This window comes from Pangasianodon hypophthalmus, chromosome 3 (genome assembly GCF_027358585.1).
Source record: "Pangasianodon hypophthalmus isolate fPanHyp1 chromosome 3, fPanHyp1.pri, whole genome shotgun sequence".
NCBI classification, from domain to species: domain Eukaryota; kingdom Metazoa; phylum Chordata; class Actinopteri; order Siluriformes; family Pangasiidae; genus Pangasianodon; species Pangasianodon hypophthalmus.
Window position 1 is genome coordinate 11,274,782 of NC_069712.1, and position 27,778 is coordinate 11,302,559.

The following is a 27,778-nucleotide window of genomic DNA, read 5'->3' on the forward strand; positions in this document are numbered from 1 at the left end:
GGTAACAGAGGTTGTAGAAGGAATTTGTGTTCTCCAGAAAAAGGGTGGTGTTTGCTGTCGGAGACAGAACGTAGATAGATGTGATATTTTTATCTGTCAGTCAGGTGTTTGCCAGTTATTTTCATCTGTCATTCTAAAACCTTGTTTGATATCATCATATATCATGTTTGAATACACACACACACACACACACACACACATATATATATGTAGTCTTTACCCAGTCTTCTGCAGTTGTCAGACAAACACAGGCCTTAGGCCTTATTAAAGGTGTTTGTATGTACCTAAGCAAATTCTACCTCAGACACTGATTATAATGTGTTATGTTACAGTTATAATATATACATTGCCTGGACTGTTGGAGCCCGTCCTCCTCAAGGTTGTGCGAAGTATTCTGTATTCTGAGATACTTTTCTGCTCACCATGCTTGTAAAGAGTTACTGTTGCCTTTCTGTCAGCTTGAACCAGTCTGGCCATTCTCCTCTGACCTCTCTCATCATCAGCATGGTGTTTCCACCTGCAGAACATCCACTCGGTGGACCAGCCCTTCGGAACCAACAACCATAGAATCTGCATGATTTTATGCACTGCACTATGCTGCTGTCACGTGATTGGCTGATTGGATAATTGCGTGAATAAGCAGGGGTACAGGTGTTTCTATTATAAGTGGCCAGTAAGTGTATGTGCTGTATATGTTTGAATCTTATGACAACACTTTAAGGAAACTTTCTGTTGGTTTTCATATTTGGAAAATTTATGATTAATTAAAACAAAATAAACTAAATAAAAAATGTGTATATTTTTATAATTATTTTATTTATTTTAAAAATATATATTTTTTAAATTGAAAATAAAGTAGCCCGTAAATGATATGAACATGTTTAAATCCTGTTTTCCTAAATCAAGTGGACTCAAGGGTCATTTAACCCTAAAAAAAAACGTGAAATAATACAGCTGTAATACAGAGGTTTTGTACAGGCTGGGAAACCAAACCTTTTTTTTTCTTCATTTGTGTTGTTGATAAAGTGCAGTTAACATGCTGAGTCAGTTTAACCTGCAGTGTGTTGCACAAGAGAGCTGCAAGTGTCAAAATGATCAAGTTAAAAGTTTGAAGGCTCGAGGCTTCATCTGCGGGAGTGCCTGTGTTTCACAGTGGCCCTACTGTGCAAATTCACACAGGTGCCTTATCGCCACTGCTGTGTTTGCATACAAGCCAGTCAGAGCCTGTTGAGGCTGCAGGCGTCCCCGTGAGAATCTCACAGGACACCACAGGGTGTGTCGTTAACTCTGTCACTTGGCCGTGACAATAACTGCAAGTCAACAGCACCGAGCTTTGAAGAGAGTTATGAACAATTCCGCAACGAACAAAACATAATACACTTTACTGTTTGAGCAGGGTTGGATGCCAGAGCATTTTGTGTGTGTGTGTGTGTGTGTGTGTGTGTGTGTGTGTGTGTGTGTGTGTGTGTGTGTGTGTGTGTGTGTGTGTGTGTGTGTGTGTGTGTATGAGAGACAGAAAAAGAGAGAGGCAGAAGTTTATTCTTGCTACAGATGGCACATCTCTCTCGCTGGCTGGGATGGGGTTGGGGTGGCTGAGCCAGGCACAGAATGCATTCTCTGTCAAATTCCCAGCATTCTCCTCTCCATTGTCTGAGCTATGAAGCTCTCTTTATGCCTTTGCCTCAGCTGAATTATACTAAAGGCTCACTTGTACTCAACTTATGCCTCTGTGAATGTGCAGGCATGATCCACAGACTTTCAGTAGCTGTTCTCCAACATACTTGCGCAATAATGTTGCATTTGAAAAACTAAGGATTTCCCAATCTGGCTTTTTTAAAAACTTGCTGCTACTTTTTCCTTGATCTTGTCGCTACACTTTACTCCACAGGGAACAGTCTATAGGCAGTTGTTCTGTTGTCATGCCTATTTAGCATGTACTGTACTTCGTTGAATTCTGGGTGGGTCTCATTCCAACCCCCACAGCTATCGGATGTACTTCCTTGCACAACTAGTCAGCATTTGCCTCATGAGCAGCATCACATGATGAGATTTCAGAGATGTGCATGTCTTTGTGATTTCCCATAAGCCCTTTCCTTTCGGGCTCTTTGCAAACACATGCATATTCACGTCCTCTACAGCTGCAAATATTAGAGGAATTCTTACCCCATTTCTAAAAGAGTAAAAAAAAAAAAACTTATTTGTGATGTTATTTATGATGTAGCTTGTCTACATTAGATTAGATATTTTAACTTGAATTTAAACCTGGCCTGACTTTGTTTTCTGTGTATATACAATAATAAGTAAAAGGTTGAATAGCGCTATTACACAGAGCTCGGAGTCAGGTAAGTATTAAACTATATAGTTAGAGTAAATGAGCTTCCAAGTATCATGTTATTTGGTATTTTGCTTTGTTTTATCTAAGTCCTGACCACTTTTGTCTTCTTTTGTTGTGTTTCCCCAGGACGCATGGGTCTGAACTTTCACCACCCAGCAGCAGAACACATAATGCCACTGAGTGAGTGATTTTTGTTCATTCCCTTCTTTCGGAATTATGCATTTGTGCTGTCAATGTAATACACTTTTACTGTATTCATTAATGTTTGTGATTATGGTTATATGCACTCTTCTTAATGGCAAATCTGCTCCAAATACATATAAATGGACCATTTTAAAATGTCTGTCTATAAATATTGGTGTTATACGTTTCCCCATTTAGTTTCATGGAGTTATTCTTTAGAACAGCTGGATGTAAGCCTGGCTCATTTTTGCCTGTCTGTTTGACCTTTACATAGCCTGAACTCCCGGCTGTGTGTCTCATAGTTCACAATACTGCCTCATGGCTCTGTTTCTGAGTACTTCAAGAGCACTAGTGCCAGCTGAGCAGAGCTGCATGGAGCCTGCGCTCATGAGCACTAAAATAACAGCCTTGAAACACTATATATCCTTTCTGTCCCCTTCAGCAGGTGCCTCATAGCCACAGGGGGCATCCAGAGAGGGACGCTGCCCTAAGCATTTGAGACGGTTCCAAAAGAATGACTGGTTTTGATCAACACACCCTTGTGTGCTTGACACACTTTAGCATGGGGTTTGGAATGTATGACAGTGCCTGAGGCACCCAGGAGGTGTCTGCTGTTTTCTGTCAGTTGGTGTTTTGTGCGTGTTCGTGTGTGTTCGTGTGTGTGTGTGTGTCTCAGTCAGGCGGAGTGGATGGAGGACATTTTTGTGGCCTGGTGCTGCATCCGTCTGGTTTAGGGCTAATGTTTAGTGGGTAAGCGCAGAGCCAACTCTTTTCCTCCCACTGCCATGCCTTCAGAAGGCCCCTTACTGAAGATTTCAGAGGGAATACTTCCCCATGGACACACTGCATGTGGACCACTGTTTGCTCTGGTTGCTTTTGTAGCATTTGTAAATGTACTGCTATAATGTAGGGATGTAGCTTCCAAGCAAAGTATTCCTAGGGTTGTCAAATATTTCAGGGTTTAGCAGTATTATCCTCAGATGGTTGGGGTTGCTGCAGGTTTTCACTCCTGCCAAGCAGGAGCTCGCATGCAATCTACTTCTATAATGGTCTGATGCGTTTCTACTTGGTTGGAATGAAAACCTGCAACCACACATTCCCTTAAGGAAATCATAGATAATATCGGTCCAGTTAGTTTCTCACATTCTCACAAAGATTACAATAATAGTATACAATAATAGTCTTTTTTTTTTTTTTTTTTTTTTGGTCATTTTTTAAAACTAGTTTTAAAAGTTGGCGACACGTTTTTAAGTCAGAACACTAATATCTGTCCAAGTACTTCTCTTTATCGGTGAGAGAGGTTTCCCTGTAACATGTGATGCTGCATTTTTGTCCTATTAACTTCAAGAGAGAGGAAAAGAGAGAGGCATGCTGGAACGTAATTGATAGCTGTTGTAATGTAAGTGATAACAGGAATTAACTTGTGAACTAGCTTTGCAGATGGATTTTATTCCCCACAGTTCTTTAGTGTGGATTTTTCTTTTTTTAAAAAAAAAAAAAACCTCAGTTACCTTCCATCAAAATCACTAACTATAACTTCAAAAAAGAGCTACATCTCAATATATTAATGTCATGATTATACATGTCGAATAGCTGAAAAGCCATTTTTTAGTTTAGTTAGGGGGAAATAATTAAATGTGAATATTCTGGCACAATACTAGTGCGATACTATCAGCCGACTTGCTTTAATTGAGGTAGGAGGTATCAGCGTGCCGAGTGGCGTTTTAAGAACTCTCAAGGCAGTGTGTATTCAAAAAGAGCCTTCCTACAGTTACACTGTGACTTGCACTGTCACTGTTGTTAAATCTGTGCCAAGATCAACCTCAGTGCTGGGTACTCCACAGATTTCTCTTTCTCATGAGTCCTCTTAAATTGTGACAGCAATTATTCTCACAGAGATAAGCTCACCAGTCGGTTGTCTTAACCTTCTACCAATTGCCCCAAAGCAAATTCCACTTTATGAAACACTTACTCTTTGGACCACATTCCCCCACACTCTCACACTCATTGGCTTGGCTAATATTGTTTCACAAGACACATATCTCTTACTCTTTCTCTCTCTCTCTCTCTCTCTCTCACTCGTCTCCCTCTTGTTGCTAGGCACTCTAGACTCCCTGACCTCTTCTCATCAGGCGACTTATGTCTGCTCTTAGCAGCTAAACACACACCGACACTTTAAATGAAAAAGACCTAAATGTGGGATGCTCCAGTCTGGAATAAATATTGTCCTCCTGCAGTGAGAATGCCACACAATTGGGCAATGTTGGAGGCTTTGCTTTGAGGAGGGGGTGTTATAAAGAAGCATGCTGAGAGACTCTTTAGCTCATTGGAGGCTCTGTTCTACGAGAGTCAGCGTGAGCTTTATTCAAGCCTAGCGCCCTTCCTGCCAGACTCTAACAGGACGATGTGATCCACACTGTTCTGTTGCTCTGGGGTTTAGAGGCTGTGCAGAAATAACCTATGCACTATTAACATGCTAACAGAGAGTTGGAAATGTGTAACGTACAGGGAAAAGGGTTTGAAATGCTACCTAGCTGAATACTACCTAGTGTCTCAGCTCCAAGTACAACAATGTTTGTTATTCCCTGTTATGGAGGATGAAAATCCCAAAATATATTTAGTGTAACTGGGTATAACATATATACTGTAAGTACAACAAGCAGCCCAAAAAGAGGCAACTCAGCCCAGAGCACAACGGCTCGACCACCAGCATTTTCACAGAATTTGCAAAATTTTCTGAAATGCAAATCAACCACTGGGAGTGTGTTTAAGGTTTCGCCTGATCAGCAGGAGACCACAAGTTCAAAGCCAGCAATGCCAGCCATGACGTAGAGTTCAAGAGAGCATAGCTCTCTGGGTGAACACGATACCCTTCTTCTCTCCCATGTCAATATAGGCATGTACCACATGGATCCATCTGTCTCAGAGGACGCATGTGTTAGCCTTCACTCTTCCAATCTGGTAGCTTCCATGTAATAGGACAGGCTCAACTTCTGGGAGAAAAATAGTTCTAACAGGGACAGAGGCAGTGGTGAGGATTCAAATCCTGATATCATCACTGAGCAAGTCTCCAACTACTCAGATTGTTTCGGATAGAAGTGCTTGCCAAATTAATTAATGTAAAAATATAGCTAAATGTAGCTTTTAAATAGAATGTTGCTTCCTCTTTTCTGTGTAGATCGCTACCTTATAGAAGTCTCTGTTTCTCACATGGAGAAAAACATACAGCATGTAACATGACCAACCCTACGTTCACACTAAAACTGACAAGTTACTTGTGTCACTTGTAATTTGTCACTTATGGCCTTCGTAGGCTCTGTGTTGCGCATGTACTGTACATACAAAATTAATGATTGTCTGTTGCTTTGTCACTTGCTAGTATGAACATAGGGTGACTCGCCCCATTCATTCGTTTAGTCATCGTTTGTTTAGTAATTGGGAATTTAATACCCAGTACATAATAATAACGAATTGTTTAGGACATATTTGTTCCTTCGCACTACAAGTGGGCATTTGGGTTGACGTTGTTTCTCCCTTTTTTACTAGAGAGTCACTTTGCGAAGTGTGTGCATGAAGTCACATGGTATAACATGGGTGAAGGACTATGGTAAGAGTGAAGAAGGGGTACTAGTGCTTTGTTTTATGCAATGGTTGCCTGTGTGGCGCAAAAGAAAAGCGTTCACCCTGTCATCCAGAGATCATGCGTTTGAGTCCCGTTGATGCCACAGCCGTTTGTGTCAGGGAGTCCAAGGAAGCAAAATTAGCCATGCTGTCTGTATGAGAGGCATGGCATTCTCTCTCGCTCCTGTCAATCACAGAGACATTAGCCAATTGTAGGCATGTGTGAGCTCATGTATGCGGAAGAGGGTAGATAGCACTTTCCTCATTGCATTCTTGAGATACCTTTCCAACTCATAAGGTAATTATAGATAATTACCCAGCCCTACTTATGCCAAGCTGTGCCTGAGCTCATCCCAGATCGGTGTGTGTGTGTGTGTGTGTGTGTGTGTGTGTGTGTGTGTGTGTGTGTGTGTGTGTGTGTGTGTGTGTGTGGACTGACTGAGCCAAAAACGACAGAGCTGTGTTAGGGCCTGTGCTCTTACACTGTTGCCTTAGTGACTGTTCTCAATGTCTGCCCACAAAACCCATGTCTCTGTTTCTCTCCCTTTGCCCTCTGTCTGTCTGTCTGTTTCTTTCTCTCCATCATTCCATCTCTGATCTCTCTTTCTCTCCTCCCCGTCCCCTGTATGTTTTCCTCTCTCCCCCTCTGTGCCCCCGAACAGCCAGGAGTTATGGTCGCAGAAGAGGTAACACTCTGTCTTCTCTCCTCTTTGTATCTGTGTTTGCTCAGGTTAAGCTGTCTGTGTACCAGGGTGGAAGTATTTTTTTTTTTTTTTTTTTGGGTGGGGTGGGGGGAACGCTTACTGAATGTCTGCCTCATTTTGCTGTGGTTGGATGATGTCTTATTAATTCATACCCTTCTCTGGATTATAGTTTATATCATTATCAATACATATAATCATGTTGGTGGGAAGGAAATTTTAACTGTTCATTTCCTAATATGGGGCTTGAGTGTTATATTTCCTGTTTTTTTTTTTTTTTTTTTCTAAGAGGAGAAAATTGCTGGACAATCATCTTACTTTTTGCCTTAGTCATTGTGTTTTTCATGCTTAACAAAGTGCTTTGTGATTTGCCCTGATGGCCCACACACACACACACACACACACACACACACATGCACATACGCACACATGCACACAAGGCTGAGTAGGATGAAATCAAATCGATAAATTATGTTATAGTATCATGGACAATGGGCCTCATTTATCAATCTTTTAGTGATGTGTGTAAATGCCAAATTGTACTAAAAAAGTTTTGAAAACACTAGTTTTCATATTCAAGTATGTATATTGATGGATGCCAATCACCTGTAAATTACAAGGCGCTTTCAAAAACAGCTGATTTGCATTTATTGACACCCACAAAACTGCATAAAAGGCAAAGCTCACAGAGCTGAAAGGATGAGTGAATGGCAAAAATAAAGTAGAAGTATTTTACTCACATCTACGCCAGTAAAAAAACACTATATGGCCACTATAGAGCACATGAAAAGGTTAAAATCTGGAGCCACATTAAAGAAAAGGTGAATTAGATTTGAATTTAACGATGTGAAAAGAAAATGGTTTATATGAAAATGGGGATAATATATATCTACTGTACCCAGGTGATTGTTGACACCAAGCACATCACGCAGGAAAACTGTTATTTTAATTATTATTATTTTTTTTTTATTCAAAACAAAGTGTGTCTGCGACTCTTTGCCAGAGATCCCTCGCCCCTCCCCGATGCCATGTTTGAAAAGCAGGAGGGTGTTATAGGAAGCGGGTAGTCTGCAGCACACCAGGGATCATGTGGCACATTGCAGCTTAAGACATACCAGATCGGTCACTTATCGGTCACTTAGTGCTAGCTCTAACAGTGTTGTGAAGGAGCCATTTTATACGCTGATCCATTGTACCACGTCCTCCTTTTATACGGCAGCATTTCCTCTTAACTGAATAACTGGTCTTGTTTGTCTTACTTTATAGATTTATGTTGGCAAGCTCTCGTTAATTTAGAAGGATACGAACATTTTTTTTCTGAAATTGTGGGATTTTTCTGAATATCAAATTTTTTGTATAAATGTTTCTACGAGTCACAAATAAATCTGTGCATATCCAGCTTGATACATGAGGCCCATTGGTAGTACTTTTGTAAAATTGACTGACTAGTAGCTGCTTTGAGGTCATTATTTAACAACGGAAAATAAAATTTATTATAGTAAATGTTAAAAATGTCAAAACTAGGGCTGCAGGATATGGGCAAAAACAGCATGTTGCTATTATATTCCTGTGCATCGTGACCCGAGTAATCCTTATAATATGTTGAAACAAACCGATGAACCTGTAATGTTAATAAAGACGGTTTGGCTTTCATTTCTGCTCTATTTACTGGATCATGCCAAAGCCACGATTTATCTTAACATCCACAGAAAACTTATTTGGATTCTTTTCCTGTGGTTTGTAAGAGAGATTATTCGCATATAGTAGTATTGTAAAGACCAGTGATTAAATGATGCATTGTGCGGCCCTAATTGACACTTTTGGTATTATTTTCAAAATCTTCTTGATGCTTAAATCTGCTGTTTTGCTGCATCTTTTTTAGCACCCCGAAATACTGTAATATTTATCATCTATCTATATGAAAGTACCATATTGCCTACTTCATACACACAAACACACATATAAAAGCAAGTCACATGTTGAAGCTTGGCCATTCATGTTGACCATGAAAGCACACTGACTGGTTTTCATCCTAAAATGCTTAAAGTACTTGGAAAAGTGATGCTAAATGTCTACCGTATAGTCTACATCATTCAACCTTTGGGAAGGGCTTAGCAATAAATATACATTTCTATAATGCTGCACTGTATGTATGTATTTGTTTAAATGTTTTTTTGACAGTTCTCTCTTAGATGTGATTTTCATTAGATTGGATTTGTGTAAAGATTTGCTTTTAACCAGCACTGCAGTGTTAATCAACTCCTGGCATAACCCAGTTTCCCAGCCCGCTGTGTAATTTTCCTGCTCACACTGAACCTCAGTGGTCTGGGCCTTTTCTCTGCTCTGCTTTTCAGCTGAGAACTCTGATGTTGTGTTCAGAGTCTGAAAGCTAGCACTCCCAGATGAAAAGCAAATAAATAGAATCCAAAGTAATTCACCTCACTGGCATCTCACCCAGCTATAGCAGGGTTGTGTGTGTAATTTAATTTCACTACATTAATGTATTTTTCTGGAAAGACATTAGCTCTTTACAGCTCTTTTCTTCTTGGTTGTTTGTTTAATGAACTAATTACAAATGAGATGAATAACCACAATGTTCTCCTTCTCTTTTTCTTACCTTTTTTTTCAACCTCACATTCTTTCATCCCCTTTTGTGCTCTCTGTCCTTCTTTCTGTCTCTCTGTCTCTTTGTCTCTGTTTCTCTCTGTGTGTGTGTGTGTGTGTGTGTAGGTCGCTCATCACTGTTTCCTTTCGAGGATGGCTTTTTGGATGATGCTCATGGAGATCAGTCTCTCACTCCGGGGCTGAACTCCCCCACTCGCTGTCAGAACGGTGAGAGGATGGAGCGTTATTCCAGGAAGGTCTTTGTTGGTGGACTGCCTCCAGACATAGATGAAGGTATCTGGCATACAAATCACTGTTATGTCATGTAAAATGAGGTACTCATTGGGACACTCAAACAAATGGACTTTTATCCCCTTTGAAAATGATAGAAAATGAATTATTCAGCCTTTTAGATAAAAGAGGACAGAGCTTTTACATAGACTAATTTTGAAAGTCTTCTCAGTCTTTTCAGATACCAAATCATATACTCTGATAAGACTGTCTGTTTTTCTTTCTAGGATGTCTACTTTTTATATAAATCAAATTCGTTATTCAGTCATTAGAGTTCTTTTTTGCTAAATTGCTCTGTAAACATCGTAAAAAACTTATCAAGGAAAAGAAAGATAATCTCAACCTGGCAAGCTGCCAAAAGTGTTTCTAAATGGAAAAAACCCATTCGAACCAGCTGACCAGCATTGACTAGCGAAAGAGGCTATTACATTACTAGGTTGGCAGTTGCGTACCATGCCTGTTTTTACTTTTTTTTTAAAGAAAGTCCACAGATCTTGTAAATAATAGTTTTATAGATTTTATAGATAACTGCACTATCACATGTCACCCAGCTGAGGATGGATTCCCTTTTGAGTCTGGTTCCTCTCAAGGTTTCTTCCTCTTATCACCTCAGGGAGGTTTTTATGGCAGTGTCCATTGTTAAAAGCACTATATAAATAAAATTGAATTGAATTGAACTGAGTGTTTCTACAGGGAGTCCCAAAAGTCTCCATACATAGGGGACTATATATGCCAGCACCGTGTTGGTTGTGCCTTCATCAGAGGATGTTTGTGGATGTCCACTTCTCGGTTGGTGCTTGCGACAGCTTCCCAATCCAGCCATGAGAATGATTTCTATACATTCTTCTTTTGTCAAAGGCATTGTTAAAGAGTATCAGGGAAAAAAATATTTTATACATACATATATATATATATATATATATATATATATATATATATATATATATATATATATATATATATATATATATATATACTTTATAATACTTTATAACACTTTATACTCACACATTTTATATATATATATATAAAATGTGTGAGTATAAAGTGTTAATTTCCTTTATGTATGGGGACATTACCTAAATACCTTCTTGTATGCAGAGACATTGCAACAATTTCCAAAGTGATGTATGGCACAATATTTGCAATAGCTGGATTCAGCTAACTCAATACTGAAGGAATTGGGATTCCTTCCATTCACCCCTTTCCCACCTATTATATGCCTTGCAAAGTCTCTTGCTAATTCTTTCCACATTTCAGAGAATTCAGCAAATACGTCAACAACTAGGCCCCTAGCTGGCAGCAAGACCTTGTTTTTCACTAGTGGTCAGAACACCTTGGCAGCTCTCTCCCCAAGTCGATCTGCTGTACCAAAAGGGACAAAAGGGACATATCAGGGTCACTCCTTTAGGTTTGGCCCTTGGAGTGAATCACCACTAAGATACACCACTAATTGCCACTGATGTGCTCCTGAATACACGACCGTGCAATTTCTCCAGTTTCTGCAAGGTCACCCCTATGAGTAGCATCAGTGCAGCAGTCATTTCCAGTCATTTCCAGTCATTTCCAGTTAGATTCCTCATGGCATAGGTTACCCAGGTGAAAACCACAATAACCACAATTACATACGTGGCTAGCATTTCTTTGTCTTTTCTGAAGGTTGAACCTGGCATACTGAACTGATAAATAGTATGCATTTTTACATAGCTGGCTCATCAGCAGGCTTTGTATTATGATGGCACATAATATTTTAATTAAAAAGGGAATTTTTTTTTTGTAATCCCTTTCTCTTTGTTTGAAATGCTTTCATGGTCAGTGTTGATAGCACTTTTAGTCCTAGCTGAGAGTGTCCTACAGAGAAATCAGGTTGTTATTTTACATGGCTAGAACAGGTCTAATGCATGCCAATGTCCCAGACATGGCTTCAGAAGAAACCATAGTTACTTTGTTTTATGATGTCTAAGTCATGGGCTTTGTCCTAAATTCTCCTTTTATTTTTCCCCTCCACATAGATGAGATCACCAATAGTTTCCGTCGCTATGGACACCTGGTGGTGGACTGGCCCCATAAAGCAGAAAGCAAGTCCTACTTTCCTCCTAAAGGTAAGAACAGTGATACGAGACTGAAGCTTACTGTCCCTCCACTAGAGTCTACTATCCTTCAACAACATCTACCAGAACTTAAGGTCTCTCTGTATTAAACTGCCTAATGTCCAGCAGATGCTGAAATCCCTCAATTATGATTGACCATAGCCATTATGTCTTACCTTCCATACACACTGCTATCCACCAGACCTTTATACTGTTATCCTTTTACATTTTTATCCACCAGAGCCTGCCATCCTGCTACACCAAAAGTTCCCAACTCTGGTCCTGGAGTACCCCCTGTTCTGAACAGTTGAATGTTTTTCCTGCTCTAACACACCCACTTCTACTCAGGAACAATAGTTAATTAGCTGATTAGTTGAATTAGGTGTGTTAGTGTTAGAGGAGGGAAAACAGTAAAATGTGTGGAACAGGGGGTTCTCTGGGACCAGGGTTGGGAACCTGTACTCTGCACCATCACCCACCATAGCTTTTAGCCCCCTACAAGGCCATGCCTCTGTAGTTTTACCAATCACCCTCTACCCATACCACTACACTGTTACCTACCAGAGCTTACCATCCCTCTACATTCTTACGCACCATAGCTTTTATGTCCCCATACACAGTTACCCACTGGAGCCTGCCATTCCTCTACACTCCTACCCAACAGAGCCTATGATTCCTTTACAATGTTACCAACCAGAGTCTATTGTTCCTCTACACTATTACCCACCAGAGCCTACCATCCCTCTACACCATTACCCACCAGAACTTCCCATCACTTTATAATGTTACCCAAAAAGCTTTTTGTCCCCCTACATTGTCACCTACCAGAACAGAGCTTGAGCCTGCCATCAATCTACATTGTTACCCCCAGAGCATACTGTCCTTTAAAACAACAAGAATCTTATGGAAGCCTATGGTCCCTATATCTGTTCACAGAAGCCTGCTGTCCCTCTACACTGTAAACCACCAGAACCTACCGTCCCTCTATACCTGGGCTTCTCAGCAACAGTCCTAGGAACCACCTGCCTGTATTGTTTGTCCTACCCTCAACTCACCTGGCAAATCTCATTAAGGGCATAATTAGCTGATCAGGTGTTTCACCAGTAGGAGAACTTCAAACTGTGCAGGGCAGGGGGTCCCCATGCCTGGAGTTCAGAACCCCCGCTCTAGAAAATTACCCACCAGAGCCGACCATACCTCTAAACCACAAGAATTCTATGGTCCCCACATACCTTCACAGAACCTTACCCAAATTTTAGGGACACAAATTGTATTGTACTGTATACTGTTGTACTGAACTCTAACGAAATATAAAAATGACTATGCCCATGCTGAAGATCCTTTCAATACACTTAACACTGCTTGACTTTATGGCGTACAGTTGTGGGACAGTAATGACTCGTAATCGCATTATCCAGTGTCACCCAGAAGAGGACGGGTTATCTTTGAGTCTGGTTCCTCTCAGCGTTTCTTCTTCATGACGTCTCAGGGAGTTTTTCTTTGCTGCTTTGTGACGATGTCTATTGTGAAGAGCGCTGTACTGTAAATAAAACTGAATTTAATTGAATTCACCTTTTCAAATTCACACAGTTATTACAAAGTGTTGCAGTGTGATCAGATAACAATGCTGAAAATAGAGCTACACCATAGGAATTCCATTTTAATGGGAATAAGGCTATTTGCGCTCTACAGCACATCATGGCTCATTTTTGAAACCGAAAAACATATTTCTTTTTTTGACAGTTATTAATGCACCTCATGCATCTCTTGTGAATAAAACAAAAACAGCCTGCACTGTGGCAGTGGCATGCACAGACACTTCTAGGCAAGCATGCTCAAGATGGCAAAACACAGGCTGTCTGTCTCCCAGACACACACACACACACACACACACACACACACACACACACACACCCATCCTGCAGGTGTAGCTGGTAAGGAGGATTGTTTGTGCTCAGTTCCTTGAGTGATTGCTTCATTGGAAGAGAGTTTGGCTTGGCCAGGTGATCAGAGCTCAGCTCGTGGGCCAGAACCTGCGTCATCTCAGAGAGAGTCCTCCATAACACTCCATGTGTCATATCAAGGAAACTATTAACACAGTCCTGGATGTGACTCACATTCCTCAGCCTGAGGCTAATGTGCTGCATCTGGGGAAGGCCTGAAAAGAATTCCTGTTTCTTTCCATCTCTCTTTTCCATCACTTGCTCCTTTTTTGGAATTCAAAAACATGCGTCTAAAATAGCTGTGTGTTTGGAGCTATACAGAAAGCAGTGTCCTTGTAGGGGAGTCATGTGATCTGGAGTTGTGTGACAGGAAAGAGTTCCCTGCTGAGGCTAGCAGCAGGCTAGTCCACTGATATGGAGTTGCACCTCATCTTAAACTCTCTTAAACACTTGTATCCTTGAGCTCTACTTATAGTGATTTACAATGTGTACTTTGTTGTGTGACTAAACCTATTTTATCTTAGAGTGATTGTGTGGGCAGTGTGTGTATGTTTGTATTATATGTATACTGTGCAAGTGTTTATTCACTTGGTATCTTGCAGTAGTCTGACCCTTGCAGATGTGGGAGTCGTCCAGTGGTCATTAATCTCTTCCCTTATTAAAAAGTGCAGGCTTAGCGAATGGAAGATCCTGCACACTTCTCCATGACATGCTGTGTAAAACGATCACTCCTGTCTCCGTGCCCGTGTGAAGCTGCTCCCAGTGTGACTCACTGACTCATAGTGTGGCTCTGCACCACTTGGGCAAGAAGCAATACCCAACTTGCCATATGGTTTTCAGATATGTGTGTGTATTTTGAATCACTCTTGGAACAGGTTGCAGTGTTCAGTGAAAGGGTAACTGACTTAATCACTGCACACAGAATGGAGTGAGACTAACAACAGGCTACTTCAGATTGTAGCTCAGTATGTTGTGCCTGAAGGCACTGGCAAAGCTGGCAGCATTTCCAGAACTTTCTTTCGAGCTGTGTGCCATTCTCATAGTACATATTTATCTTTGGGTTTCCAGTGCTGAACTTCTCAGTTCTCTCATCAGATCCAGATCATTAGGTTACTGCCAGTGTATGTGTTGTGTTCAGCCAACTAAATATTAAAATCACGTTTTATATAAGGGGTTACAAGCAAAAAGTGTTTTTATTTAAACAGGAAAGAAGTAATATTCACAAAAATATTTTATAGTTCAAATATTTGATGTTAGAATTTATTACAGACTGATTCTGCACTTTAGTACTTTCACATTTTCTGCATTAGTAGGCCTATGCATGAACAGAGAAGTGGAATGATATGTAATATTTATGCATAATTATTATTTATATCGAAACAAAAATGTGCAAAAGTCTGTCACCCATTAATTCTTTTATAATATTTGTCTTTAATGTTTATTTTGTATCTTCTGCATTAATGTGTCAGAGAAAGAGCAAAATGTACATATTGAAACATTTATTTTCCAAAAGAACTAAACATTTTTTGTGTTTTATTAAATAAAGTTATAGACCATTTTCCTGATTTAAAAAAAAAAAGTAATTTAGACTGCCTTAGATTTTACCTGAAAAAAACAAAAGGAAGTAATACAAGCGAAGTGTGCTGAGGAACTGTAGCACATTCTCAAAGATGCTTGAATGTCATTTCAGGTTGTTAAAGTACTTCTCACACTAAATCTTGCCTTTTTTTTTTTTTTTTTGCCCAAACAGTGCAGCTCTGTCTGACAGCGTCTCTGCTGCACTGCTGGCTGTCTCTCCTCTTTTAGAAGCCATGTTTTCTTTATCAGTCTGTTTGTGTAGTCAGGCCATGCTCACTCACGCTGTACTTTGTCAACGTGGCTGTGTGTTTTCTACCAGACGTGTGATCAGGTTGTCTGCTACAGTGTACTGACTTTAAGGGCTTTTTGCTTTGTGCTGTTTGAGCATTAGTTCCACTTCCTCCTCCATGCTATAAATCTGGACAGATGAGTAGAGGAGAGCACTCCTGTCCTCACTGAAGTAATTTCCACAGTTCGGCTGAATCTCAAACGGCTTCCTATTTACAACCTTTGCTCATTATCTTGAGTATAAGAGCATCATATTTCTATTAGAATGAGAGATTCATGCACAGGGGCTGGTTAAAAATGAACTTATATGCAATATCATTTTCAGGGCACTTTTCATTTTTTTATATATTTAATTAGAAAATTGGTGTAAATGAATTTATTCAGAAATGTTTCGATACACTTGCATTAGGAAATCTAGAACATCTTGAACATTTGAATGTGGATTTTTTGGGGTTTTTTTGGCCTTTGAAGTATTATGAAAATCGGAGTGCCTTGAAATCTGCCGTACCTACTGTGTATGAACATGTGTGCACTTGAGTGGTAAAGCCGTAAATCTCAAGCACAAGCTACTGTGCTATGCTGTGTGTGTGTGTGTGTGTGTGTGTGTGTGTGTGTGTGTGAGAGTGAGAGTGAGAGTGAGAGAGAGAGAGAGAGAGAGAGAGTGAGTGAGTGAGAGAGAGAGAACTCTGCAGTGGATCATCTAACCACCCTGCACACAGTAGCACAGCTGTTCTCTCTTACCAAATAGCCTGTGAGTTTCATGTTCACACATTTAGAAGCTTTAGCATAGCCTCAAAACACACACAGCCTCAGAACACACACGCGCGCACACACCCATGCACCCACGCGCACACACGCACACAAATAAGGATTTATAATGTCAAAGCCCAGGGTCACTCAGACGCTTCACTGATCATGTGAAACTCTGCTGACTTGGCAGACTGTAGGCACTGTATATATGTGTGTGTGTGTGTGTGTGTGTGTGTGTGTGTGTGAGTGCGCATGTGTGTGTGTGCTCACGTGTGTGTGGGAGAGGGAAGTTTTTTTTTTGTTTTTTTTTTTAAATCCCAAATTTGGTCATTGCCAGTTCTCGATTGCTAGCTGATTCTCTTCTATCGCTCATTCTTCCTTTGAAACACATGAAGCTTCTGTGATGTTCTTCTCATGTGAACATCTATTCAAATAGCTGCTCACAGCTTGGAGCGGACGCTAACTGCCCTCTTTTGTGTACATGAAATCATTGGTCAGTGTTGCTCTGATTGACAGCGAGATTCCGTCCCTCCCTCCAGAGAACACAGCTAGTTTTGCTCCTCTGGACTCCCGGCCTTGCTGGACTTGCTTGGCCCTGGTGTCGTCAGGATTAAACCTCGCAATTTCCCCATGATAGTGCAAAAGTTTTTCTGTTGCGCCACTTGGGAGTATTTGAAAAGACACTGTGTCTAGCCTTGCTACCCCAAACACTTTCAGCTTTTTCTATTCTTGTACTTGCCTTCCGCTGTGTTCCCGCTGTCTTTTTTTTTTTAGTTTTTGCTTTTCTTCACCTTTTTGCTTCTCTGGATATCATTGTAAATCTCTTGAGCTTTGGGCTGATTTTACGGTCCATGTCACTCTCTGGTTGACTTATTTAGAACTTACTTGTATTTTGTGTTCATTTTATTTCTTCTTCCTGCCCTCTTTCTTGTTTGGACAGAACATGGTGTTCCTTTCTTCCCAAGCGGCTCCCTGCTGCCTTGGCCCTGTTCCCCATTCTCAGACTGCAGGCTTTTAGAGGACATTCACTTACATACACCCAAAGTCTCTCTCTCTCTCTCTCTCTCTCTCTCTCTCTGTCTCTCTAACAATTTCACTGTCAGGCAACAGTCATATTCGAGCATTATTTGAGCTGGGTTAGGCTCACCAGAAGAAGTTCAGGAATGTAATTTTTGTGGAATTTGACAGGATTTGGACAGGATACAGTATGTGGAATTTGCCCAAACTACCATTGATACTTGATAGCCTGGATACACGTCAGTGAGACTTGAGCAATCTCTCTGTGCTTGGCGTGTCTACACCCAAATTAATTACATTACAATGTAATTACAATGAGGTTGATTTGATTTGACAGAGCTCATTGTTCAATCTTAATTTGAAATCTCAAATTATGCCACTCCAAGTACATAAAGTTCATGATTCGTGTGTCTAGCCAGGCTCATTAATAAGGAATTAAACATGATGGAACATGTTGTTATAGGAAAATAATCCACGGCACATTGATGTGATGTAGCACGACATGAAAAAGAACGCTGTCACCAACTTGAAGTTGATTATTTTCCTATAACAGCTTGTCCTGTAGTGTTTTATTCCTCTTATTCCACAGAGAATTGCCAACAATTTCAATTTTTCAATTTGTTAATGAATGACGTTGTGCATTTAATGTGGAGGAACATCTGCAAGGCAAGTTAGTTCCTCTTATCACTTGCTTTATAGCAGCTACAAACAGTTAATCCATGACCAGCCTCTCTCTTATTCTTTTTTTTTTAACTTAATAAGACAAAAAAAACCAAAAACAATGCAGCTTGTCATGTTAACAAGAAAGTGGAAAGTGTAAACGCCTCCATCCGAAGACTCTGCTTTGGTGGAAAACTTGCTGACAGTTACAAAGCGCTGACACTCGAGACTCCTTCCCTAAATGTTTAATAAACATATCCTTACAGAAAACAAGTTTTCTTAAGTAGCACATTTAACATTTAACCATTTATTAGCTGTAGATGATGTAGTTGTCCACCATACGAGTTTCTCTGAATGAGTTGTTCCTAGAAAGTTAACGTACTAGAACTATTGGCTGTCATGGCATCAGGAGTGTCATGAGATGACGGTCCTTTACTTTTCTTTCCTTTTTTTTTTTTTTTTTTTTTTTTTTTGAGTTATCTTTCATATCCACTTCTGTTTAAGTGCTTGCACACACACAGCCCTTTCTTTGCACAGTGACTCCTTGGCTGACTCAGTATTTTCCTCCCTCCTCTCTCCCGCTGTTTCTGCGTCGCTGGTGGTTCTACTGTGGAATGCGGAGAGTAAAACATGACGGTTGTGCATTCCTCCGCTAGCCTGTCCCTCATGAACACGCCTGAAAACCTGCACAGTCAGCACTTTTACACGACACATGGCCCTGAGCCAGTTTCTTTTAGCCCTTTTTCTTTGCACAACACTTGATTTTGAGTTATGAAAACATGATGATTTGTTGCCATTTTAGTAAAAAAAAATTAAAAAATCGACATGGATCACTAACAAATTGAGATTTCACCGGAAGATGGCTACGAAGTTCATACCAAGATTTGAGTAGTTTTGTTTTAACATGTATTTTATTTTTTCCTTTTATATTTTTCTCTCTTTCTTGTTCCTCGTCCTGTTTCTATTTGTCCTGTTTCTATGGAGGAATTGTCTAATAAATAGAATTTGTATTTCGTGACATATTTTTAGTTGTAATGGCCGTACTGCAGGATCCAGATGTGTAGTCACAGCCCAGATACGTCAGTTGTGCTTTAGAGAAATCATTAATTGTAGTAGTGTTTCACTACATATATTAACATTTTCAGTATTTTTGTTGTATTCCACTTAGTTTTAATGGTAATGATAATGGTAATTATCATTACCATTAAAACTAAGTGGTAATGGTAATGATAATTATTTTTGATTTGTTTTCATGTTTTAAATGCAACGTATATTTTTATTTGCTTGTAGATTACTTGCCTGTTATTAGTAATAATAACTAGAGCCGGTCTTTGTTTTGTGTCGCAAAACAACTGATATGGAGATGTTTCTGACCCCTAACATATCTTACTGAATTTCCATTGACCACAGTTGACCATGAGTCACCTCTCTCTCTCTCTCTCTCTCTCTCTCTCTCGCATACAGGTTACGCCTTCCTGCTTTTCCAGGAAGAGAGTTCCGTTCAGGCTCTCATCGATGCCTGCATTGAGGAAGATGGAAAACTCTACTTGTGCGTCTCTAGCCCCACTATTAAAGACAAACCAGTGAGTTAAAATCATATGTATATATGGAAATATATATATATATATATATATATATATATATATATATATATATATATATATATATATATATATATATATATATATATATATATATATAGAAAGCAAGTTTTCTTAAGTAGCACATAAGTAGCACATTTAACATTTAACCATTTATTAGCTGTATATATATATATATATATATATATAAATAGATAACTTAGTGTTCTTATAAAGAAGTTCTTTATTGCAACAGTGTAAGTATAAACCTTTATGATTTTTATTTTGCTTAAATGACTTGGGTTGGTTGTTGGTGTAAATATCAGCTTGGCAGTGTACCTTTGGTGTGTGTTTGTGATTTTGTTCCTTTGTGTTTGTGTGTAACACTCTTGGCATCAGTGCACAGCTCTCTGCATTCTCACTTCCACATAGCACTTAGACATGCAAGGACACTTGAAAAGTCTGATCATGAGAACAGTTTACTGACTCCTCGTTCACAGAGACACTCCTTGAGAAAGTGTTTGTTTTGTGAAGTCGAGACTCAGTACAGACTCTCTCTGTTGTTCAGGTCCAGATCCGCCCGTGGAATCTGAGCGACAGTGACTTTGTGATGGACGGCTCTCAGCCTCTGGACCCTCGCAAGACCATCTTTGTGGGAGGAGTCCCTCGACCTCTGCGCGCAGGTGAGGGAACGAGTTCAGATTTTCTCCAGATGCGTCTCTATATTCAGTACCTCAGTTTTTTGTAAATATTATTTGCTTCCGTAAGCTGAAAGGAGGCAAACCTTTGGTGAGCAAAATTTTAAACTTTTACGTTGTATGTAACTCTGTCTCTTACCTCTCTCTCTGTCTCTCTGTCTCTCTCTCTGTGTGTGTGTGTGTGTGTGTGTGTGTGTGTGTGTGTGTGTGTGTGTGTGTAGTGGAGTTGGCAATGATTATGGACCGGCTGTATGGAGGTGTGTGCTATGCTGGCATTGACACTGACCCTGAGCTGAAGTATCCTAAAGGAGCAGGTCGAGTGGCCTTCTCTAACCAGCAGAGCTACATCGCTGCCATCAGCGCTCGATTCGTCCAGTTGCAGCACAACGACATCGACAAACGGGTGAGTGCTGACAAACGTGCCGTGTGCTGCTTTTCTACTATTACTATTCTTTTTCAAATTGTTTTGTCATACTCTACTTGTGTATGAGGTAAATTTTGCACAGCACCACACACTTCCATGTGTATCAGAAACGTGTGGTCAGGGCTGCATTAAGCACGTGTGGCCAGCAGAACCCTGGCATTTTGTGAAAGTGATTTTTTATTAATTTTTTTTTTATACGTGCAACACCCTCATGTTCAGGGTGGGACAGTGGAATCCATACAGAAGGAATCTTACACATGAACCAACATAAAGCCACACTAAGAGCACAGCAGTGGATATAACAGAGCATTATATCTGTTTCTGTACCTCACCCCAGTCACTGTGCTTATATTCTCCAACCTCCAACCTCAGCCTGCCACTATATCCACTCCCACTGGACCCTGTAATCCTTCCTTCCTTCCTCATCTCTTTCCTTCTCTCCTTCCTTTTCTCTTTCTTTCTTTCTTTCTTTCTTTCTTAACTTTTCTCCTTTCTTTGTTTTTTCTTCCTTTGTTCCTTACTTCCTTTCTTTCCTTGCTTCTTTCCTCCTTTTCTTTCCTTCTTTCATTCCTTGCCTTCTTTCCATTTTTTACTCCTTTCCTTCCGTTCATTCTTTCCTCTCTGGTTTGCTGAAGTCAGTGCTTCTCAGTAGATCGTGTTCCAGTGAAAGGGTTAAATGGCTCAGCCGATGTTGTTTTCTGCTTTGTGCCTCACTCTCAAACCTCCAGCCCAAAATTTCTATCACTTACAAACTATAAAGCTTCAGTGTAACAAACCCATAACAAGCCAGTTTCCTCAGAGGACCATTTATCAACATTTATTATTTTTACTTTCAAAATTCATATTATATTAATGCCATTACTGTCATGGCTAATGTTATGCAGTGGCCCTGCAGAGGGGCGCAGCCCTGCAGAGGGGCGTGGCCCTGGACTGTAATCCTGGTAGCTCATTGGTTTAACACGGCCCTGTGCGTGTGTGTGTCTGTGTGTGTCTGTGTCTGTGTCTGTGTGTGTCTGTGTGTGTGGAGTTTAGAGTTTATAGACGATCCCAGACAAAGCTGTATAGTTCCAGGCATTTATTCAGGCTTCTGCTACGCTCTCATCACCTCACAGTCATTTCCTCTTCCAGCATTACGAATGGAAAGCATGAAGCAGGCATGTAATCAGATTGACCATCAGCTTCTGGATGACTGACAACCATTTGAAGACACACACGCACATGCGCACACACACACACACACACACACACACACACACACACAGAGTCAGGCTAATTATAACTTTGCTTTTGCATGCATATGCAGTAGGGCAGTTTTCTATTTTAAGCGTGTTGTCCTATAGGACAGAGCTGATGGTGTGCAGATGAAGACTGGCAGTCTGCCTGGCCGGACAGAGTGACTTGAGATTGTGTGTGTGAGAGAGGGCGAGAGAGGGAGGGAGAGGGAATCTGATCACCTTCTGGCCTCTTTTAGGAAGTACTATTGTCTTCATTTATTACTGAATTCTGGCTTTCCACCAAAACAAGTTGCTTTCATCCTACAGTACATTCAGTTTCTTACGCTTGTGTTTTATTTGTAGCTCCTGCTGAGAGTGTTGCACCGGCCTCACTTTACAATCTGCATCTCCTCAATTTTTCCTCGCTTATTTCTGTTTGGTGGTTTTGATGAGTCAGTGAGAGGCTGGATTTGCTGTTTGAGATGTCATATTTAAGGAAAGGCCGGGTGTAATTACTTTTGCAGCTGTGTGTCACAAAGGTGACCGTGACATTTCATTTGGCCACGTGATGGGACACTGAACAAGGTTTCAGGTTTATGTCTGGGAATCAGTGTTGGCACTAATAGTTTTTTGGTGTCTGAGCCTGTAATTATAGAGGGATTGGGTTCCAGGTTGCAGGAGAGCAGACTTCCAATGTGGTATAACAGTGAAAACTTGGCTTCACACACACTAAAATATTAAAATGTCTATTTTTTTTTTACATATTTTATTAATGATGCATGTCAAGGTTTTATCCTGCAGTGTAGCACAGTTGTTCAAACTTTAGTCTTTCCTTAAACATGGGCATGCACTAATGAACTTTCCTCACACACACACGACACCCTAGCACATTAGCAGAACATTTACAGGTGAAACCAGCTTAAAGTGATCACTTTGTCTCAGTGCAAGTAGAAGCCATATACAATTACATACTGAGATGGACGGTATAATGATAATTTCAGATATTGTTATTACTAGTAACAAGTAGTGGATTGGACGTTTAAATCTATTTTATAGCTGTTAAAAACTTTTTGTAACTAGAATAAAAAAAACTTTGAGCTTATAGTTTTGAGATTGTGACTCTGTTGTTTTGGTTCTTTGTCAGAAAAACCTTAAATATTGTCATTCATATTGGGGATTTCATTTAAATATCTTTTTAAATGAAATGTCTGCAGTGTGCTGTTTTGGCATAATGTCCAGCCTTACTACAGAAATCACTTTTGTGACGTGTAACATAAAGGAAACACCTAGCAAGTTTCGAGCTGGAAAATTGAATTCAGTTAAACAAAAGAAATCCGAAGATATGAAACAATGAGTGAAAGGCAAAAAAAATTCTGGAGGATGAACAGATTCAACTCAGAAACAGATTCAACGCAGAGGACAAAATCAAATTATAACTTCACATGTGTTATTTTCATACATCAAACATATTTTCTATATCAAAATAGTGTGACGGTGTTTGGACAGCCAGTTGTCTGTATTTAGAACACGGGGTCGTCCAGTATATATGCCTAAATCAAATAACTTAGATGGCTGTTATGCAACGAATAAACTGGGAAAAAATGCTTAATTAAAAGTTTTGATTCAGGATGTAATTGTTATTATTCCAAGTTATAAATACATGAAGAAACATTGCAACAGTAATACGTTACTGGAAAATACGTTACCGGGGTATATGTCTTCTTTGAAAAAGCATCATTATTTAAAATAATAATAATAATAATAATAATAATAATAATAATAATAATAATAATACAAGTAAACAAAAAAAACCTAATCAATTAATTAATTAGTAAATAGCCCATATGAGTCAATGGAAAATATGAAATACATTTTAAGCAGTTTATGTTTGCAGTTTACTATTAATTATGTAGAAAAAACAAGAACAAAAAACAAATTAAAATCTATTATTATTATTATTATTATTATTATTATTATTGGTGGTGTTATTATTGTTATTATTATTATTATTATTATTATTATTATTATTATTATTACTATGAATCCATAATGAATAAATTCTTCATTGGATTTAATAAATAATTATTATAATAACTAAAACACTAGAGAATGTATGCAGTTTATTCTTATTCGTACTTCGATGCCAACATCGAGTCAGATCTTAGCATTCTGAATTTTCATGAATGTGCCGGATAGGCAGTGCTCTGGCACTGTGTTGAAAATATGAAAAGGGGAAGCAACCAGCATGGCTGGAAAACTTCATCTGGAAATATTTAGTTTTTGGGTTGAAACAGCATTTATAAGCACAAATTCCTCACATTACATACCTGTTTCCTTTTAAGCTGCTCTCTGCTGCTCAGTGCAGATCTCATAGTACCTCCCGTGTCTGGCTGTAGGTGGAGGTGAAGCCGTACGTGCTGGACGATCAGATGTGTGACGAGTGCCAGGGTGCGCGCTGTGGAGGCAAGTTCGCCCCGTTCTTCTGTGCCAACGTCACGTGCCTGCAGTACTACTGTGAGTACTGCTGGGCCAGCATCCACTCACGCGCCGGCCGCGAGTTCCACAAACCGCTGGTGAAGGAGGGAGGAGACCGACCACGCCACGTCTCCTTCCGCTGGAGCTGATGGAGGAGTCACTCGTCCTCCCTCCCATCACTTCTTCACTCCCATCATCCCCTCCAACCAACTAACCACCACCATCACCATCACCACGACTACAACCGAAGATAACATGGGTCTTCTTTTATCCTTTCTTTTTTTTTTTTTTTTTAAATTACAGCTCTTAATATCTTTGTCCACCATACTCTCTGCTAATGAACATTCACTCGAATAAGAATTTTGAGTCTTTCTGCTCAGAAATTTGCACTTTGGCACACATGTACACACTTGATGTTAGCTAGGTCATGACAATACTGTTCTTTTTTTCAAGTTTACTTCAATTTCCTCTTGATTTAGTCAGTCAGTGTTTCCCAATAGGACATCATTAGACAAGAGTGAGACTATACACACACACACACACAGACACACACACACACACACACACACACATATATATATATATATATATATATATATATATATATATATATATATATATATATATATATATATATATTTAAAAAAAAGATTATATTTTTGTTTTTTTAAACTATATATATATACGCATAGATAATTCCTTTTTTAATTTTTTTAATTTAATTTAATTTTTTTTAAGGAGCATGCACTTGTTTTCAGAAAACCTATATCATTGCCCCAAGTAGAAAATGTGAGGGAACAAAATTACCAAAGGTGAAAAATCAACCTTTATTAAGGGTAAAAGAAAAAAAAAAAAAATCATAAATGAATCTAAAATTAGAATACACCTATTTGCTCTCCATTTTGAAAATAGTTAATACCTCATGTGCACAATCAGATTTTGTTTCCTTCGCTTATAATTTTTAGGCCTTTATTTTTTTTAAATAATAATATTTTTTAGTGTTATGTACATGTAATGCTGCAATAGCTTTTGCTGCTAAATCCATGGTATATTGATGTATACCATAGTACTTTATTCAGGCTGGGGAGTGGATGAGAATCAGTTAGGGCACCTGGTTGGGAGGTGAACAGGCCGGCATGAGCGCGAGCATCGGCCTCGGTGCGGTCGGCTTTCGCCCCTGAACTGCATGTTTATCCAAATCAGGTCGCTGCATGCAATAGAATTTTCAGTATCAAGTCTATTATTCATCTTGGCCCACTTTGCACATGACACAGAGCAGGAAAGCGCACAGGAGACGGAGACGCTGCGAGAGGAAAGCCCATCTCACACGTCGGTTCGTTTTCGATCTCGCTGATCATATGTCAATAACTAAAAGCGTGAGCAGACGACTAAAACGCAGTTCTGATTTAAAAGGCCTAGATGTAGGATAAGCCTTCAAACAAGCTGTCTCTAGTAGGTGAAGAACATTTTCTTTTTCAGTGATTGTTAAAATAATTGTGCAATTTTTTATACAGTATGTAGTTAGGTTTGAGTATATGCCTAGAACTGTGATTCGCTTTAACTGTTCTTGATGTCTAACAAGTCCTGTGAAAACTTCATAACCAGTGTATACAGTACACACACACACACACACACACACACACACACACACACACACACACACACACACACTCTCTTACATACAGTCTTCCCTGTCCCTCTGTTCCGTATACACTGACACACGCACACACTTTTGATAGTTCTCACTCACACAGGATGTATAAAAACTACCCCTTCCCTAAAAACTACCAACACCATTCACTAGAACTAATACCACGTCAGGCCTCGTTGCTTCTGCCTGACTAGTGAAGTGATCAGTAGACAAAAAAAAAAAAAAAAGTACTGCAGTGATGTGTGTGTGTTTCCCTCAAAGACCCACATAAAGAGTTCAGACAGTGTGACTGCAGCACATTGGATTAACATCAGAACATTGTGTGCTCGCCGCATTTATATATCTATATATCTCTATATACACAGATTTTCCTGCAAAGCTTGAAGAATAGAACCAACCTGCTAATAATGATGGTGGATATTTTTTTAAGACTATGGTATGGGCTTGAGAGAGGACGAGTGGGAGTTTAGGAGAAAACAAGTATTGGCTGCTGATGTGATGCATTTAAAAGTGAGACAGGGTTTACGAGCCCATGACAGTCCCGAGCTCGGTGTTTCACGGAGCGAATCGTAGATCGTCCTATCCCATGTTCCCCTAGTGACGTTTGTCACACTGGAAAAGGCCGCAGCAACCGTGGCTCGGGTTTTTAATCCTAAACCGTCACCTTTAGGATGGAACACTTTGTTCGCTTTTGAAAAAAAAAAAAAAAATGATGTAAAACAAGAGCTACTTTTTTTACTGATGGAAAAAACAACAACAACAGAAAACTAATCATGAATAGCAATGAGGATCCTTATGGACGTGAATTCTGGGGGGTTTGTGATATTTCCTTCCCAACCCAGAAGGGTTTTCTAGATCTGTTCCTTTTCTGTAATAGACATTTGTTATGCACTACTCTTTGTATCTAGATAGTTAGCTATCAGTCAGCTATTTTTTTGTTGAGAGAGAGAGCGAGCGAGAGAGAGAAATAGAAATTGTGTGCTTTCTGACTGACGTGATCTTTTGCAATACCTCAATTTTGAAATATAATAGGAGAGAAATCAATATTTTCTAAGTAAGTTTATTCAAATACAAAATATATATTAATTTAAATTTGCAAGAAAATGATTTAACAGATTGTTAATTTTATTTTTGTCATGTTTATTTGCTTTTATGTTTAATTTTATTTTTTTGAGAAAAAAAATGATAAAAAAAAAGCAACTGAAGGAGCTAGAGCTTTATGACTTTAATAGAGTAAGAGTCAGCTGAAGTAGAGAGACGACCTTAACACGGCGTAAATGGAGAGAGAGGTTCGCCACCCACACGCCACAGTGTTAAAAAAAGAGTTCATACAAAATCCTACTCCAGAGAAAAACAAAATTAAAAAAAAAAACCAACAAAAAAAAAAAAAACATGGAGTCGACATCCATTAGGTGCTTAAAAAGTCAACTGACGATACTTCCCTTGGTTTTGTATGTTTATAATCAGTCATTTACTGACCAGTGAAACTAAATTTTTTTTGTTTGTGATTTTTTTTAAATGAAAAGCTTTTTTATGTTTCTTAAGTGTAGCCCATTTGTTTTGTAAAAGCAAATTGCCCTACTTTGTTAACCTGACCTAATTTAAGCTAAACTGATCTTCGAGGGTTCTTGATTAAATGGAGAAAAAGGAAAGAATGTTCTTTTTTTTATTATTA

The 27,778-nt window shown here is 39.4% G+C and overlaps 1 protein-coding gene across 8 annotated transcripts in view; it reads left to right on the plus strand.

Annotated features, from left to right (window-relative positions):
• cpeb3 (cytoplasmic polyadenylation element binding protein 3) overlaps positions 1-27,775 on the plus strand; it is a 50,104-nt gene extending 22,329 nt beyond the window's left edge. For 5 of the 8 annotated variants that reach the window (XM_034302714.2, XM_034302716.2, XM_034302715.2 and 2 more), the window contains 8 exons: positions 2,462-2,515; positions 6,802-6,825; positions 9,571-9,738; positions 11,748-11,837; positions 19,526-19,644; positions 20,210-20,324; positions 20,561-20,742; positions 24,374-27,775. In XM_034302714.2, coding sequence (XP_034158605.2) covers positions 2,462-2,515; positions 6,802-6,825; positions 9,571-9,738; positions 11,748-11,837; positions 19,526-19,644; positions 20,210-20,324; positions 20,561-20,742; positions 24,374-24,601 — 980 coding nt within the window. In that variant the 3' untranslated portion in view covers positions 24,602-27,775. The remainder of the gene's footprint in view (positions 1-2,461; positions 2,516-6,801; positions 6,826-9,570; positions 9,739-11,747; positions 11,838-19,525; positions 19,645-20,209; positions 20,325-20,560; positions 20,743-24,373) is intronic. The other 3 variants (XM_026932879.3, XM_026932886.3, XM_053232352.1) reach the window with 2 other exon arrangements.
• Positions 27,776-27,778: the final 3 nt, after the last annotated feature.